The 18,875-nt window shown below is 37.3% G+C and overlaps 1 protein-coding gene across 10 annotated transcripts in view; it reads right to left on the reverse strand.

Annotated features, from left to right (window-relative positions):
• The window catches only part of LOC106070382 (zwei Ig domain protein zig-8-like), a 261,583-nt gene that overhangs the window by 163,215 nt on the left and 79,493 nt on the right, over positions 1–18,875 (reverse strand). For 5 of the 10 annotated variants that reach the window (XM_056031109.1, XM_056031128.1, XM_056031119.1 and 2 more), the window contains exons 2-3: positions 18,426–18,565; positions 15,167–15,630 (exon numbers count right to left, since the gene is read on the reverse strand). In XM_056031109.1, coding sequence (XP_055887084.1) covers positions 15,167–15,260 — 94 coding nt within the window. In that variant the 5' untranslated portion in view covers positions 15,261–15,630; positions 18,426–18,565. The remainder of the gene's footprint in view (positions 1–15,166; positions 15,631–18,425; positions 18,566–18,875) is intronic. The other 5 variants (XM_056031088.1, XM_056031096.1, XM_056031080.1 and 2 more) reach the window with 2 other exon arrangements.

An 18,875-nucleotide genomic window follows, 5' to 3' on the forward strand; every position in this document is an offset into this window, starting at 1 on the left:
CAGTGTGAATGGATCAGATTTAATCTAAATAATCAGATGTAAATGGATCGGATTTAATGTAAATAATCAGATGTAAATGATTTGATTTGATTAGATTTTTGGATTTGAGGCACATCGGCACAATTTAGGCCATGTCGTGCCTGCAGTCCCTTAAGGACTACTCTCTCTCTAAACAACAAGGGCCAGATTCTATACAGTCATATAATTAAAATCAAGGTCTATTCACAGTTAAAATAGTAAAGGTAGTAAAAATTTAAATATTTGGTAAAAATCTAATGTAAATAGTGCATGTTCACAAATTCAGAAATCAGATCTTCGTAGATAGCCCCACTTCCCGAATAAAGCCCAGTACCTTCCCGGGGTCGACATTATTAAATAGTGTTTTTAGATTAGTGGCTCTAAAATATTTCGCCCTGACATCCTGATATCTGAGGCAATCAACGAGGATATGTTCCACGGTGAGGCGAGAGTCACAGTACTCGCAAAGTGGGGGCTCCTCTCTCTTCAGTACAAAAGAGTGCGTGATGTAGGTGTGGCCAATCCTAAGTCTGGACATGGTTGTGCTACCACGCCTTGTCAGACCCTTAGATGTGGGCCGCCACCTGACATCCGCCACAATCTGCCTGAGTTTACTGTGAGTCTCAGCCTCCCATCGGTTCTGCCACTCTCGATAGGTGGCAGAGGCAATACTTTGTCTCAGGTCCGAGTAGGGAATTTGGGTTCCTGACACCGCATGATTTAGGGCTCTCTTTGCTTCTCTGTCTGCGGCTTCGTTTCCCTCAATGCCAACATGGGAGGGGACCCAGATGAAGGTGACATCCCTACGGTCGGCTGTTATTAGGTCCAACAGCTTCAGGCTCTTATGTACCAATGGGATGTCAGTCTTCATCCGCCCCAAAGCTTGCAATGCAGATTTGGAGTCGGAGCAGATTATAAATTTACTCCTTTCTGATGCTTTTACGGCCATAAGTGCAAGCAATATTGCGTGCAATTCGGCCGTAAAGATGGAGCAGCCATCGGGGAGTCTACGGGAGATTGTTTTGTTCCGAAAGGAGCAGGCACACGCGACCTTTCCCTCCATTTTGGATCCGTCTGTGTAGATGGTGCCACAATCTCCGTAGCTCTCCTGCAGTTCCCTAAAGTGGACTTGTAGTATGCTTGGGTCTGTATTTTCTTTTTTGAAATTAAGGAGGGATAAATTTAATTTGGGTTTATTCATTAGCCAAGGAGGATTCTGAGGGGTTTCTATTTTAGAGATTTGGTCAATGGGTGGGGTTAAATTTTGGATGGGTTCTCTCATTCGAAGGCCCAACGGCTGTATGACGTTACGCCTTCGATTGTATAATTCTACCTCTGTGGGGTTAAATATGGAGTCAAAAGCAGGGTTCGTGGGGTTGGATTTTAGCTTGACTATATACTGCATTGCAAGCTTTTTCATTCTTATATCCATGGGGAGTTCTCCAGCCTCCACATGGAGACTTGGGATAGGTGATGTACGAAACGCGCCGAGACAGAGACGCAGGGCAGCATTTTGTATTGGTTCCAGTATTTTTAGGTACGACTTCCTTGCTGCTCCATATATTATGGATCCGTAGTCTAGCTTGGATCGAATTAGACTCCGATAGAGCAGCAGCAAGGTATCTCTGTCAGCTCCCCAGTCCGTATGGCTGAGTACTCTTAGTATGTTTAATGACTTTTGGCATTTCTTCTTAAGTTCCTTAATGTGGGGGAGAAAATTAAATTTGGAATCTAAGGTGAGGCCTAAAAATTTTGTAGTTTTGACGACAGGGATCTTCTTTTTGTGTATAAATAGTTCAGGGTCTGGGTGGAGTCTCCTTAGATTACAAAAATGCATACTGTTTTGGAGTCTGAGAATTTGAAACCATTATAGTTTGCCCAACCCTGAATTTTGTTTAAACTTAACTGTAATTTCCTTTCTAAGGTGTTCATGTTTTTCCCATAAGTAAGAATGACAAAGTCATCAACATACAAAGAGCACTCTATGCCAGGGGACAGCGCATTTATGATGCTATTTATTTTAATGTTGAACAGGGTGACTGACAGAATGCTGCCCTGGGGTACACCCATTTCCTGGTCATGAGTGTCAGAAGCGGAGTTGCCCACTCGAACCTGAAATTTTCGATCTTTCAGGAATTCCTCCACAAAACGGGGGAGGTGTCCCTTAAGCCCCATAAGCGCCAGGTCTCGTAGAATGCCATGTTTCCAGGTTGTGTTATAGGCCTTTTCTATATCGAAGAATACAGCTACTAGATGTTCTCTTCTGAGTAATGCATTTCTAATATAAGCTTCCAGCCTTACCAGGTGGTCAGTTGTTGTCCGCCCCTGCCGGAATCTGCACTGGTAGTTTGAGATCACTTTATTCCTTTCCAGGTACCAGACCAGCCTACTGTTAATCATTCTTCCATGGTTTTGCAGATGCAGCTTGTTAGTGCTATTGGTCGATAGTTAGCTGGGTCAGAGCCGTCTCTTCCCGGTTTAGGTATCGGTATAACTGTGGCTTTCCCCCAGCTGTTTGGGAAAGCGCCTGTTTGCCACACACAGTTATAGACCCCTAGCAGGACTGCCAATGAGGGTTCGGGAAGGTGCTTGAGGAACTGGTAATGGATTTCGTCTTCTCCAGGCGCTGTGTCATGTGACTTGTCCAGCGATTCCCTCAGTTCCTCAAGCGAGAACGGTTTGTTGTAGTCTTCATTGTTCTCTGACCTGAAATCAATGGGGTGTCTTTCCTCCCTGGTTTTGACTTTTTGGAACTCTGGCGTGTAGTGTGCAGTGGATGATTTTTCTGCTATTGAGGATGCAAGGCAGTCAGCTATTCAGATGTAAATGAATCAGAAGTAAATAAATCCAATGTAAATAGATATAGCGAAAATGGATCAGATGTAAATGGATCAAATGTAGTATAAATGGATCAAATGTAGTGTAAATGGGCCAGATGTAGTGTAAATGGGTCAGATGTAGTGTAAATGGGCCAGATGTAGTGTACGCCTGAATTTTATATTGTGACTGTAAACATAGTTAAGAGAGTGAGTTGACACAAACAAAACAAGACCGACAACTTTTAATCACTCAGGGTTCAAGTAAAGGCCTGGGGACTCCACTCTGGCCCTCCACCCAATGTCCAAGAGTGTCCTCTGGTGAAGCGATGGCACTGACACTTCTTCACCAGCTCCCTAACACCATTAGGAGAACATTAAGCCCTGCAAGTCCAACAGACACGACTCGCTATTCCCTCACATTTGATTGAGACGGACAATGCCATTAGAAGACATTGTCTTACACTTCAAGCTTAGTCCGTGCCAGAAGTAGACAGCCATATTTACATGATGTCATGAAGTCGTTTTGTTTCGTATCAGTCACTCTTTACATTCTGTCCACCCTCTCCAGTCCACACTTGACCATGATCGTACAAAGTCTTCAGGGATAAACTCACTTTCAAGTTGGCAGTACTTCGATGTTTCATCTTTTTTTTCTCGATGGATAATTATAATCCTATTTTATCTTTGAGTTCAGTGTCCGCTAGTAGATTATTAAACATGTGTCAGTAAAATGATATCACTTTTTACCTTAAATGATTGCAAGTCTCACTTTCTTAACATGGAACTATTTAATTTTTTATACAGGTAGGTTCAGTCAAATACATCCATCACAGTAAAGCTCGATTAAAATGAAAATCGGTTTATCGGACCAGCCGTATTTTCGGACCAAATCCTAACGTGCAGAAACCGTTTTTTAACACATGGCATGTACGTGTAATCGGACCAATCGGTTGATCGCGTCCCAATGAGGTCCAATTAACCGGAATCTACTGTAATAATAAACAGTAGCCTCTGCAGGGCGCATAAATGAGTTTTAGAGAAAGTTACTATCAATGTAACCTGTAGTTACTATCAATGTAACCTGTAGTTACTATCAATGTAACCTGTAGTTACTATCAATGTAACCTGTAGTTACTATCAATGTAACCTGTAGTTACTATCAATGTAACCTGTAGTTACTATCAGTAGTGAAATATTGCAGTTAAATAGAAACAAGTGAATGTATTTTGTCTACCAAAGTCTAGGTTTGAAGAACTTAACCAAAACAACCAAAACAAATCAAATCCTGTTCATTTTGAAGGAAAGAGTTCAGCGTTTATTTTATTATATTATTTTTTGTTGAGCCAAGAGACTTCGTGACGAACACGTCGAGACCTCGCCACACTTTGAGATTGTGTGTTTAGAACAAAAAACCCAGAAAAGTATCGATCTATGCACTTGACTAGATAGCATTGTTAACAATGTACTATCTAGTATTGTATCAGCATACATCTAGAGAGTCCATTTTCACCCTGAGTGTTGCTATGACTGGAACTGATTGACTTCTTCTAGAATGTTGACAACTCAAATCTATTCAAGTGACCATGATGTATGTATTGGTAGCACAGAACTGAATGGACCAAGTCCAGGACGTACTACTGGAATGGAATCTTATGTTGACTTGTAGAACAAAAGAATGAAACCAAGTTGGAAGAGCCGAAAAGGAGAGCTGGGAATTGAGAGATCACTCCGCACTAACAAACTTTCGTACAGAGAAACAAATCTGTGTATAGAATGACTATATCTTAAAAGGTTGTTTTTTTTTGTAAATCAGTGGTCGAATTGGGGTTATGTTAAGATATAACGTGAAGAGCTCTCAGTTCGTGTTCAGAGAAATGATTGGATTTAAGAGAGATTAGATAAGCCGTTAATCGTGGGTTACAGAAACAGATGACCCCAAAGATCACAAGGTCTGAAAGGGGGACTTTACTAGATGAGCCTACTATTTTTGTTCCAAAAATGCGTCACATTTCAGTTGATCAACTAGTGTCGAACAAATTCATCTGTCCAGACAATAATTTCTTTTGTTTTTACACATAAAAGCCATAAATCATGTCCAACAAAGACGAATCTAGCTAGGCCACAGAATGAGTATTCACTGCATGATCTTATGGGCTGCCCTTTGAACTGTTTACTAGGCTGAATCTCTCCTGCTGTCTTCCCTGCGTCTTGCAGGAGTTTTCTAGCTTGAATCTAATTATCTTCCATTCTAAAGACATTTCTAAACCAGAACAGTTAATGACATCGTACCAGTCTTAACATTTCTAAAACAGAACAGTTAATGACATCGTACCAGTCTTAACATTTCTAAACCAGAACAGTTAATGACATCGTACCAGTCTTAACATTTCTAAAACAGAACAGTTAATGACATCGTACCAGTCTTAACATTTCTAAAACAGAACAGTTAATGACATCGTACCAGTCTTAACATTTCTAAAACAGAACAGTTAATGACATCGTACCAGTCTTAACATTTCTAAAACAGAACAGTTAATGACATCGTACCAGTCTTAACATTTCTAAAACAGAACAGTTAATGACATCGTACCAGTCTTAACATTTCTAAAACAGAACAGTTAATGACATCGTACCAGTCTTAACATTTCTAAAACAGAACAGTTAATGACATCGTACCAGTCTTAACATTTCTAAAACAGAACAGTTAATGACATCGTACCAGTCTTAACATTTCTAAAACAGAACAGTTAATGACATCGTACCAGTCTTAACATTTCTAAAACAGAACAGTTAATGACATCGTACCAGTCTTAACATTTCTAAAACAGAACAGTTAATGACATCGTACCAGTCTTAACATTTCTAAAACAGAACAGTTAATGACATCGTACCAGTCTTAACATTTCTAAAACAGAACAGTTAATGACATCGTACCAGTCTTAACATTTCTAAAACAGAACAGTTAATGACATCGTACCAGTCTTAACATTTCTAAAACAGAACAGTTAATGACATCGTACCAGTCTTAACATTTCTAAAACAGAACAGTTAATGACATCGTACCAGTCTTAACGTTTCCAGTGAACCGCTTGACTTTTTTTTTCTTATTAATTAAAAAGAGTATTCTATCACATCAAAGGGATTAGAGAAGATCATACTGAAATTAAAAAGACCATTGTGAAATAAAGAATACTATTCTTACATAAAGAATACCATTCTGAGATTAAGAGGGACACTCTATTTTCCCCACATTCCCCATCCTCTGTTTCAAAGACAGAAACCAAAAAAAAAAAAAGGAGAGAATTTTTGTCTTTCTACCCAATTTATTTCTTTTTTCAAGGCGTCCTTCAACAGAAGCAGAAAATTGAATTTGGGATATTCCTCAGTGCTATTTATAATTTGAGCTATCTGCCCTTTGGTCAAAACACTAACAGAATGCAAATCTTCCACCCCAGACAGTGCAAAGACACACGAATCCAATTGATGTCATTGATTTTTTTCCTTTTGCCTCTCCCCTAAGTAAGATTTGAAAACCTATGTCAGTAATAAATCTTGGGGAGAAAATGAAGAAATCTCTGGAATTCGAACCTAGGTATTGGAAAGTGTGAATGATGACTCGTGAAACCTCCCAGGACTTGTAATGTTCTAAGATTACAACAGAAGATAAGTTTGGATTGAATTCAACACTAGATCTATACGAGTCGTTGGTGGCCTCGCGACATCCAAATAGAGTTTGTAGCCTAAACAATTACGAGAAATTTATGATATAACAACTTCATTTGTGTTAATTTTTGCACAATAAAATTTACAATAAAACATTGAAGATTTATGTTAAATAATTGTATTTAAAAAGTTACATTTTGAAGATATGTCTTATTCCACATATTAGAAAAAAATTCTAATTTAGTAACGATTCCGCACAATGACACGAATATAGGATGTCGTTGATTCGCGTTGAACGGTAGGAATTTAAATTTGGGCTATAACTCACGGGCTGAGTCGATATATTAGGACATGAATGAAGTCAGGGCAGACATCTCTTCACCCAGGAAAACAAAATACACCCTAAACACACAAACTGCACACATTGATCGAAGTCCAGAAAAAAAAGAATGGTCACGTGTTTATCACAGTGGTTATATAAAACCATTTACCAGACAGAATTTCTATTTCATTGGTCATGTTTTAAATAGGCTTGCTAGAATTGATAGGGTCAGTGATTGCTATTAAAGAAATATTTTGCACGTTTGTCTAATTTCAAAAATAGAAATAATGGTTCACCCGACCAAAGACCGTGGAGAACTCCCAAACGGTCAACTTATTGATATAGATCCCCCAAGCTCCACATATGGAACAGAATGACGGCTTCTCCGGACTGGGCTTGTGGTGTCTGTTGAATCCCTACCCAAGACCTCGATGCTACTGTGTGGCTACCAGAGCTCTGATCTAATCCACTTCGGAAGGGGGGAGACTCACTCACATTTTGAGATTATTTAATGATGTCACGAGAGAGAACACTTCTGGGATGAAAACTAGAATAAAGACATTTTCTGTTTGTGTGTGTGTGTCAGCACAATATCTAACAATATTCTAAGACGTTATCACCTATATCAGGACGTATTGAGCTACAGACCACTAGAACTTTGTTACTATTGGTTATGACAAAAAAAGAGGGACCATTACCGTAGTCATCTGAACGTCCTTTCAGTGTTAAGACCAAACCACATTGTATGTTAGTAGTTGAATTTTTAAAAAAGTCATTAAATTAATTTAATTCAATCTCCCAAATAGTAATTCCCCGCATGTCTGCATTAGAGATTGGACCAAAGTGGACTATAAGCATGCAAATATTAATATAACATGGATCACACGTTATACAAAGACTATAAAATAACAATTATTTAGTAGTATGCTTTGCCCACAGACCAAATAATCTATGTCTCAGAAAAAGTTAATTTAATAAGACTTCAATTAAATTCCTTGTTGATCTCCAGGTCAGTGACTCTTAACCAGGTTTTGATTTTTTCTCAGTTTTTTTTTCTGGGCCGCTAAACGACCGATTCAAAATTTTATATTTTTCCTGTGATAAATATGTCAAGCATGATTTCCTTACAAATGTCATAGAACATATACTTAGCGATGTCAACGACCGAGGTTTGCAATGTCACTTTTAATTACAATGCTGATGAAAAGAAAAAAAAAGTGTTCGCTTATTGTATGATAATCCAAGAACTAAATAAAAAACTGAGTCTCAGGCTTGTATAATACGAATACAGCACCAAGTAAAGACAATAATCACACAACTGAGCGACATTATACAGACATGAATTCCGTTCTCAGAGAATGGCTCCTGATGATGTCTAGCTAAGTTAGAATAATAAAAAGTGACGAGTTTAAAAAAAAAAGCAGCAAATGACGTCACATATTCACAAATCTCGGTGATCACCGGTGATTTGACCAGTTCCTTCTCTTCCTGCTCCTGTCTGCTCACACACACACACACCAACAAAAAGTGTGGCATTAAAAATATCTCGTGATCACACAGAAAAAGATAATGACCGAATCCAGACAGTGCGAATTTTATTTGGACTGTGGTTAAAAAGCGAATCAGGAAAGAAGAAAAACATTGGCAACGTAGAAATGTTACACTCCGTGACTGGCGTCCACCATTGTCCCCGTTTCTTTAAGACGGTATTTGTCTCCTGATGGCGCCTCGGCTAGCTATTAGGGTTCATTGTTCCCAGCCTCGCTGACTGGCTTTGATAGACTATCACTCTCTGGTCATTAAAACTCTTTCCAGGCTATCAATGTGTAAATGAAGTCTCAGTTGACCAAAACTAATTCCACGCACTTCCGATAGGTCTCGTTAAACCGTCATACCAACTCAGTTTGTTTTTTTTGGCGAGAGTCAGCGGTGAGAAGCAGCTCAAAGCGCATCAATCTTGTCACAATTAACTGATTTTGAAATCAAGACAGAAACTTGATATATTAGCATGAAAGTTTGTATCAATTTGTGTGTGTTCTCCGACTGTTCACCAATAGTTGTTTTTTTTTTAAATCCCGTTCTTCTCAACTATCAGATTCAAGAGACAGATGTTAAAAGTTGATATTCTCGGTGTTCATGCAAGTCTATACTTCTAAGTATCTAGTAAACATTTTTATAAGTTTAGAAAAAACTTTTATACAGTAAAAAAAATAAATTGTCTTTTCATTTCTTTCATGTATTATTGATATTTAAATAACTAATTAAACATTTTCATAATACGAGCTGACAACCAAACAAATGTACAACTATCTATCTATCGGTCTATCATCTATCATCTATCTATCTATCTATCTATCTATCTATCTATCTATCTATCTATCTATCTATCTATCTATCTATCTATCTATCTATCTGTTTGTCCCTCTTTCTGTCTATATATCTTTCTCTCTGTCTATCTGTCTATCTGTCTATATAAAACGTGAACTACGAATTTTTTTAAAAAAGTTTCCAGTCTTTGTTCAGAAAAAATATTTAGATTTAAATCTATAATAGGCCACGACATACACACAAGTATATTTAGATCTATAATAGGACACGACATACACACAAGTATATTTAGATCTATAATAGGCCACGACATACACACAAGTATATTTAGATCTATAATAGGACACGACATACACACAAGTATATTTAGATCTATAATAGGACACGACATACACACAAGTATATTTAGATCTGCTCTAGAAAACTATATGACCACTAGACTTGTAGATCCCCGTGTAAGATTCTGTTATTTTTTTCCTTTAGGGTCGTAGTGTCGACAATCTTGAGACGTATTTATGATAGTTAGAAGATTAAACCAGCACGCCAAAGAAAATCTTACACTGTAAGAGCAATGCACATGCAGAGCTGCACAAAACTAGTGACTTACAGACAGACACAGTAGAAACATCCATTGCAAGAAAAAACAACAGAACTCTTATCCCAAGGGTATGTAATAAAAATAACCCTAGCGTTATAAATTTTAACCCAAGTTAAACGAGAAAAAAAAAAAACACCTCAATCACCCAAAAGTATTGACCAGTAACGAGGCATAACTCTAGTTGGCCCAGGCGGATATTTTTTTCTTCAAGGCCCGACAACAAGCAATTTAGCAATGTAAGATGAATTGCTTGCTGTTTCTTTGAAATGCTCACCCGCTGTGTAATCTTAATGTCTGAACTACTTGGTAAGATGTACACACAGCTCTGATGTCACACAAGCGATCCATTGATTTCAGAGTTGTTGTTTTTTTAGAAAAACTCTGAAGTTGAACAGAAGATGTTGCAATTAAACAATGGATGGCACTTCGGGAGCGATTACTATTAGTACAAATGGGGCAATTATTTCCATATTGACTTTATGTAGATCTACATTGTATGTTCTTATTGGTGTATTAGACTTATCCGTAGACATGACTAACATACGCCTAGAGCGACTAAATATCAATTCAATAGCAATGCGTCCGACAGTTTTATTAAAATCCCATTTTTACAAGCCTTTGTGTATATTTAAAACACGAGATCTTAGAAATATGTGTACGATCTGATCGTAATGTCCCCTGTGTATAACACATAGTGCACACGTGAGCCTTATCTATTACTTATTTATCAATTCTATATCAATTACTTACTTGTTCATGTGCAATAATTAAGGAAAATGATTTCATTTTAATAACCATTAACAAAGGACCAGTTATCTCTGTTGACATAGGTCTAGCAAAACACTATTTGGCGAATCTTGCAGATCTGCATAGGAGGATCGTAGCAATGGAATTTGAGATGTTACAGAAAGATCCTTGGTATCGCTTACAAAGACCGCATGACAAATGAAGAGATTAGAGACAGGCTCAATGTAGCAATTGGAACACACGATGAACTACTCTAAAAAAAAAAATGTCAAGCTTAAACTATGTGACCAAGTCACAAGGTCCTCAGGGATAGCAAAGACCTTCCTTTAGGGAAGAATACCAGGAAAAAAAAAAGAGGCAGACAGAGAAAGCGATGGGAAGAAAACATAAAAAGAATGGACGGGCCTGTCATTCAAAGAGATTCACTAAACATTACATATTGCACCACTACACATTACATATTGCACCACTACATATTACATATTTCAGCAGTACACATTACATATTGCACCACTACATATTACATATTTCAGCAGTACACATTACATATTGCAACACTACATATTACATATTGCACCACTACACATTACATATTGCACCACTACATATTACATATTTGAGCAGTACACATAATATATTGCACCACTACATATTACATATTTCAGCAGTACACATTACATATTGCACCACTACATATTACATATTGCACCACTACACATTACATATTGCACCACTACACATTACATATTTCAGCAGTACACATTACATATTGCACCACTACACATTACATATTGCACCACTACACATTACATATTGCACCACTACACATTACATATTGCACCACTACATATTACATATTTGAGCAGTACACATAATATATTGCACCACTACATATTACATATTTGAGCAGTACACATAATATATTGCACCACTACATATTACATATTTGAGCAGTACACATAATATATTGCACCACTATATATTACATATTTGAGCAGTACACATAATATATTGCACCACTACATATTACATATTTGAGCAGTACACATTACATATTGCAACACTACATATTACATATTTCAGAAGTACACATTACATATTGCAACACTACATATTACATATTTCAGCAGTACACATTACATATTGCAACACTACATATTACATATTGCACCACTACACATTACATATTGCACCACTACACATTACATATTGCACCACTACATATTACATATTTGAGCAGTACACATAATATATTGCACCACTACATATTACATATTTGAGCAGTACACATAATATATTGCACCACTACATATTACATATTTGAACAGTACACATAATATATTGCACCACTACATATTACATATTTGAGCAGTACACATAATATATTGCACCACTACATATTACATATTTCAGCAGTACACATTACATATTGCAACACTACATATTACATATTTCAGCAGTACACATTACATATTGCAACACTACATATTACATATTTCAGCAGTACACATTACATATAGCACCAGTACAAACATTACATATTTCACCAGTACACATTACATAATTTGCTTAATTGGGAAGATTTTTAGTGATCATTGTTTAACAATCTGATTTGTTTCACAAATCTACAGTACAACTTTTTAAAGCCAAAAAAACGAACATGTTCACTGTATCAAGACATAAAACATTTTCAAGCATCTATTGTACACTTTCGTGTGAGCAAATGTTGCTATATATAACTGATATAGAACGGATAAAATATTTGAATTTGTTTTACAGACTGACAAAATCACTCTGTATATTTGTATTACATTTTGATACTGACAGAATCACTCTGTATATTTGTATTACATTTTGATACTGACAGAATCACTCTATAAGTCTAGAGTGGCAAAAGCTATTGGCATTCTAGTACATTCTTATACATTTAGCTACTAGTTGCTCTGGATAATTTCACCACCACAGTCTCGACGTCTATACTTTAATTTTAATTCGATCAAGTTGGTCATGATTTGAACCTCGCGGCTCTCAGCAATTAAAGTTCGATAACCCCGCCCACCAGTGTCAGCTGACAATGGAAAATACATGGAATTATATAAGTGACGTATTGGTATCCTCGTTTACCCCAAATGTCAGGACAACCTTGTGACACGAGCAACGATTTTGTTTTTGTTTTGACTCGTGATATTTTAATTCTCTTTCTTAGAAATGCCAGCTTTTTAAAACAAGTTTTTGATCCAAAGCAAACCAAACTTTTCCTTTATTTTAAACTCAGATCTAATTGAGATGCACTAAACATTTGTATTAAAAGAGCTGAATTCTGGTAATTATCTCATTAACTTTTTTAAAAATCAAATAGGGGTTTAAATGTGGGTTGGGTGAGTTAGAGCAAAGGCGTTTCTGTCCAAACTCAACGTAAATAAAAATCTCCAGTATTAGTTTGATTAGTCAGTCTTGAAGTCAAAGAATGTCCGAGACCTTGGACAGAGACTCAAGAGAGATCAATGACCTAGTCCGAAAAATCCGCGTACCATATTGAAGTGGGGGTGGAGGGGATCTACCTCAATAAGCTGAGTGACTGGGAGTTCCCCACGGAATGTTGCCTTCTGCTAGAAACTCCAGGAGTGGAAGCTACAGAGAGACGAGAACGGGATGCCACCTAAAGCCCGAATAGTTTTCACCGTGGAGGAATCTTCAAACCTGCCTGGTGGAAGAAATCCTTCTCACCCAAGCCACAGGGTATCACGGAGCTAAGCCGCAACGAGCCTCAGTTTCTTCCACCAGGTCGACATGAAGGCAGTGTTTCCCAAAAGTTGTCCTTAACTTAACACTTCGTACATTCTGAGTATTTAGTTGGAACACTTTGCTTAGTTTTTAGAGAGGTTAATTCACGTGGTGGTCTACTAGTTAATTAGTCCAGTGGTTCGTGGAACACCTATTCAGGCCTCGAGGAACACCAGGTTTTAGTGGAACACAGTTTGAGAAACACTGCATTAAGGAATACAATAAGTGAGAAATTGACAAGCAGATGTTGTTTTGATTGATACATGCCAGGAGTATTTATCGTACCTTACATGACACCTAGGCGGTTAAATTATGCAGATTCTAAAGTTTGATAATGATCATTGGCGTTGAGAAGGTTGCTTATTTTGATTTTAATAGTAGATCTAGGGGGCAGTCGGAAACCTGGAGCTGTCATAGAAGGTATAGAACATAGTGGTGTTTAGGGAGACGAGCTTCAAATGTAATAAATAAATGAGCTCTTAACTTAATATGAATGACATTGAATAGAAATCTATAATATAATAAAACTTTAAAAGTCATTTATGTGTTGTAACTCAATAAAAAATACATTTTGTACACAACGCCTCTTAGTAAATAGTAAATAAACCCCAATTACCCCATAATCCGAGAAGCATTGCCAACCACGGAAGCATTGAGAACTTTAGAAAAATGCATTCAGCAAATGAGCACTCACCGAGTCAAGGGTAACATTTAAGTATCGAACTGGGACATTTCTGTACATCTCAATGATATGTAACACTAAAACAGTATATTTAGATATATGCGTCACGTGATAGACAAGACAAGACGTTCTGCCACTGTTGAAATGAAATGGTTAGAGGGAAGTCGCGCAATCAATGTTGTCACATTTTAATACAACCAATTGTACCATCATTTTTATAACCTAAATTAATACTTACAAATGATAATGTTATTATGAACGGAAGAAAAGGGTCTATAAACATTATGGTAAATGCAACTATTGACATTATGAATTGACGTATGAATTAACCATAAAGAACACTACATTTCATATTTCTGTATCGAGGATTCGTTGAAATCTTTGATAATGAATTCTTTTAAAGAAGAACTAATAAAGATTATACTCTGCACGCATACAAACATATAAACATACATAACTAAACAACATGTAATCTGTAGGCGTGCAGCAGTTGGGTCGTAACTCCACTGAACCTGATTATTATGACACCCAGCGAGAATTATAGACTCTCTTTTTTGTCTATTTTAGCTAGTTGTATCATCCTTATTCGGGAACTTTGTCCCGATTGCCGATGCAAAGCAAAAGATGCACAAACAAGCGTCAAAACTGGAGCAAAAGTATTCAGCAAAAGAATTTTTAAAATAATTTACTGGGACATGGGCGTATTCAGTGGGAGTTTTCGGAGTTCAACCCACCCCTATACCAAAAATAAAATCCTATCTACGCCTATGACTTGGGCATGTTCATACTAAAAAGTTCACCTATCTCCTCATTGATTACAATCTAATTTTTCAAATATGTAATAATGAATTTCCATAAGAGAGAAAAAGAAGAGAAAGCGGTTGGATGCAATGCGATGGCTATATAATGGAAGCTAAAGAAAAACGTAACGAAAATGAAAAGAGGAAGATTGCAGGGGACTATGAAATAAAAAGGCAAAACAAACAATGTCAAGGACGCCATATTGAAAGATTACTGTTGCCAACTGAATCATAAAAAAAATTACTAGGTATTTATTAATTAGCCTTTGAATATAAAAATCTCCAATAGTGTTAAAATTCGGATACCTAATACTGCGTCAAATATTAAAATGACACTCAGAAAAATCCCGAGGCGTAGCTTCTAACACTAAACACACATACACAAACGTAAACACTTAGACTCACCCATGGTCGTCAGAAAGGCTGCCAATGCCACAAGCAAAGAGAATACGTTGATGGTCGGGTCTATCCACCTGGGTTCACGCCTCTGGCGCTTCATGTCGACATCATTACAACTCCATACCACTAGCGAACAGAACGTGTGAGGGCGCTCATCCTCCCCTAGGGCACCTCTCAAAAGTCATCTCCCGTAGCAGATCCTCCCTTTAGCTTATGTCTTGCAGCGTCGGTTTCAGCAAGCTCCGTGCGAAATCATTAGGAGGATCTCATGGGAGTATGTGGAAGTGTAGCTATTGATTGTTCAAGTATTGGCTATAGTTTTAAGACGCCAACTTTGACGATGAGGGAGTTTTTTTTTGTTAAGAACACCACTTTGAGCACATATGCGAAGGTTTAATTACTTCGCACTATGATTGATATATTTAGAGCTTGAGTTTATTATCGCTCTCTTGGAACCTATTAAAGTATTACTATAAATTAAAAAGAAAAAGAATGTATTAGTACATTTTGAACGGAGTTCCCACTGACAAATTAGCAGTTCTACAAAATACGGCTCAATGTAATTTAGATTTTATATAATATATATAGAGTAAATCCCTCATTATAAATATTTTAATAGCATCACGACGAGACTATTCCGTACAACTGTGTATAGTATAAAGTACAATGCAACATAAGTAAAAAAGTAAAGTACCCCCTTCAGACCCTGCGATCTAATGTACTGTCTCTATGGCCGACGGTTAACGAGGGTCCCATGTGGCCAGCACAACTATCAACCGCTTTTACTTTCCCTAACTAAAGTCAGTTAGACATCAGAGCTGGGATTTCAAAATTCAAAATCCCAATCTTCACCAAGATCAAACCCGGAACCTCTTAGTTCGGATGTCAAGCGCCTTCCCACTCAGCCACCTTACCCCTTATGCAACTAACACGTACCCAGAAATAATCATACTGCCAATCTCACATCAATAGACTCTGTGTGTCGATATGATATGTAATCAATTGGCTATGTAACTGATCAATTTATTATTCACTACAGACGTTTAAAGCTATCTGATCAATTCGATGACCTATTCACTACACACGTTCAAAGCTATCTGATCATTTAGATGACCTATTCACTGCAGACGTTGAAAGCTATCTGATAAATTAGATGACCTATTCACTGCAGACGTTGAAAGCTATCCGATCAATTAGATGACCTATTCACTGCAGACGTTGAAAGCTATTTGATCAATTAGATGACCTATTCACTGCAGACGTTCAAAGCTATCTGATCAATTAGATGACCTATTCACTGCAGACGTTCAAAGCTATCTGATCAATTAGATGACCTATTCACTGCAGACGTTGAAAGCTATCTGATCAATTAGATGACCTATTCACTGCAGACGTTGAAAGCTATCTAATCAATTAGATGACCTATTCACTGCAGACGTTGAAAGCTATCTGATCAATTAGATGACCTATTCACTGCAGACGTTGAAAGCTATCTGATCAATTAGATGACCTATTCACTGCAGACGTTGAAAGCTATCTGATCAACTAGATGACCTATTCACTGCAGACGTTGAAAGCTATCTGATCAGATAGTACAGCACATAGATGACGTGTCATTAATCAACACACAGAACGTCACAGTCATCAAAGAGTGTTCACGTGACCAAGTCAGGCCTGACAGGGACAGTAATGAGATTGGGGCAAATCTGACAGCCATATTGGATCTTATTTCAACACAAGGTCTTGCCGTCCTCAGTAGAAGTCGAAACACTGAGCGAACAAGGGACATAAGAAAGAGAGAAAGAGAAACTGACCCAGTGATAGGTAATAAAGAGTTGGAAATAGCGCAGGTAAAATTTCAAACATTTGGAGAAACAAAATAGCACAATTGAAGGCATTAAAAGGCAACAAAAAAGACAATACATTCATTCTTTTTGATGGAAGTATGAATTTATGTGTTAAGAAAAAACAGGAAAACCTTGAAAGTCTATTTCATGATTTCCAGATCTTGAATGTTACAACTTAAATTCACAAACTTCTGAGATTCTGATAATGGGCATGTCAATTAGAGATCAAGCTCTGGTGACGGCATAGCCATCTGGTGATCTGCATTGTTGGCTTCAAACAAGGTCACTGGGCCAGAATTACACACAAGGGAGGGTAACCAACATAGTGAATACAATGAGTTATCCCTGGGGAGCTACGAAACCCACAAGTACAATTTAATTAGACTCTAGATTTAACATTGAATCACATTGGAAACAACTTTGGTCTACTAATTGACCCAAACTAAACTTGGACTTGACATTAAAATAAACTTTCTCTGACTTGCTTGACAAGGTGCTCAGAAGAGAGAACCCCCCCCCCCCCACCCGAGTTGAGGAAACCACAAACTGTAGCTGCAAGACTTACTTGCATACAAATCATTCTTTCAACCATGGATCAAGCGATATGTTCCGGCAAATGCAAAGCAAAGATGAAATGGGCAAATTTTCACCCAATGTCACTCTTACTTGAGGGCTAAAGAGAGTTTTTATTAACTATGGTTTAGCACAATAACTCTTACTTGGGGGCTTAAGAAAGTCTTTATCAGCTTTAGATTATCACAATAACTCTTACTTGAACGCTAATAAGTCTTGGTTGGCATAAGATTTACTGTCTGACTCACAACTTCACACAAATACAGATAAACACATTGATAGATCGATGCATGTATCTCCCTCGAAAGCTTATACGAGAGCATAAATCAACTACAAGAGGACTAATTCTACAGTAAAAAGTCTACGTCATATTCCTTTAAGTTTAGTATCAACAAACCAAATGCAATCTGATCGTTAGCAGAGACAAGAACTTAAGTAGCTTTGCAAGTCTCAACGTTAGTGGCTTGGATTATACACAACTTCCCCATGTTCTCGTATATCTAATTCAATACAAACTCTCCGTCATTACCAGGGTTAGAACTGACTTAGTAGACATCATTTTGTTTATATCCGAATCCATCTAACATTTAGAAAAATTACAATATTGCCAATGATTTTTTTTAGTAATTAACCCACAAATGTTCAAGCCTATATGTATATCTATTTCATTGATGAATTTAATTCAATCTAAATTGAACCAAATAAACAGATTATTTTGTTCTTCATAGAAACATTCAACATTCCCTAAACCTAGTATACAACAAATGGCAGCACATATAAATCCTTTGAACTCCTGAGTGTTACTAGAGGGCTAGAGCTGTAGAGGTTAGGCTATAGGAAATTACGAGGAATGCTGCACTGGACTAAATGGAGTTTCAAAACGATTACAAATCTTGCCGACTCAGTGATTTTTTGTTCCTTGTAAACTTTGGAGCGTCTGGACATGAAGTTTGTGGCACCCGTTTGGCTGTGACACTCAAATTCTCTGAGGAGTAAAGTAACAAAAAGAAACTGGTTACTGGACAAGTAGTGGGTGTAGTGGGTGTGGTGGGTGTAGTGGGTGTAGACTTATACTTTTAAAGAGAATCGATTTTTTAGTGTTGGTGATTGTGCCTAATATTGCTGAAGGGAAATTGTGGTCTTGTGGGCATGACAAAGTTTGAAAGCAAACTTAAAAGGACTTCATCTCTATTGGGCTGATACTAATGATCAAGCTAAAAAGCATAAAGTTCCTGTCTGTTTAACTAAAACTGATTTTAGAAGTCACGTGACAGCTTTATTTTTGTCTCATTACA

The sequence above is a fragment of the Biomphalaria glabrata genome, chromosome 1 (assembly GCF_947242115.1).
Source record: "Biomphalaria glabrata chromosome 1, xgBioGlab47.1, whole genome shotgun sequence".
NCBI classification, from domain to species: domain Eukaryota; kingdom Metazoa; phylum Mollusca; class Gastropoda; family Planorbidae; genus Biomphalaria; species Biomphalaria glabrata.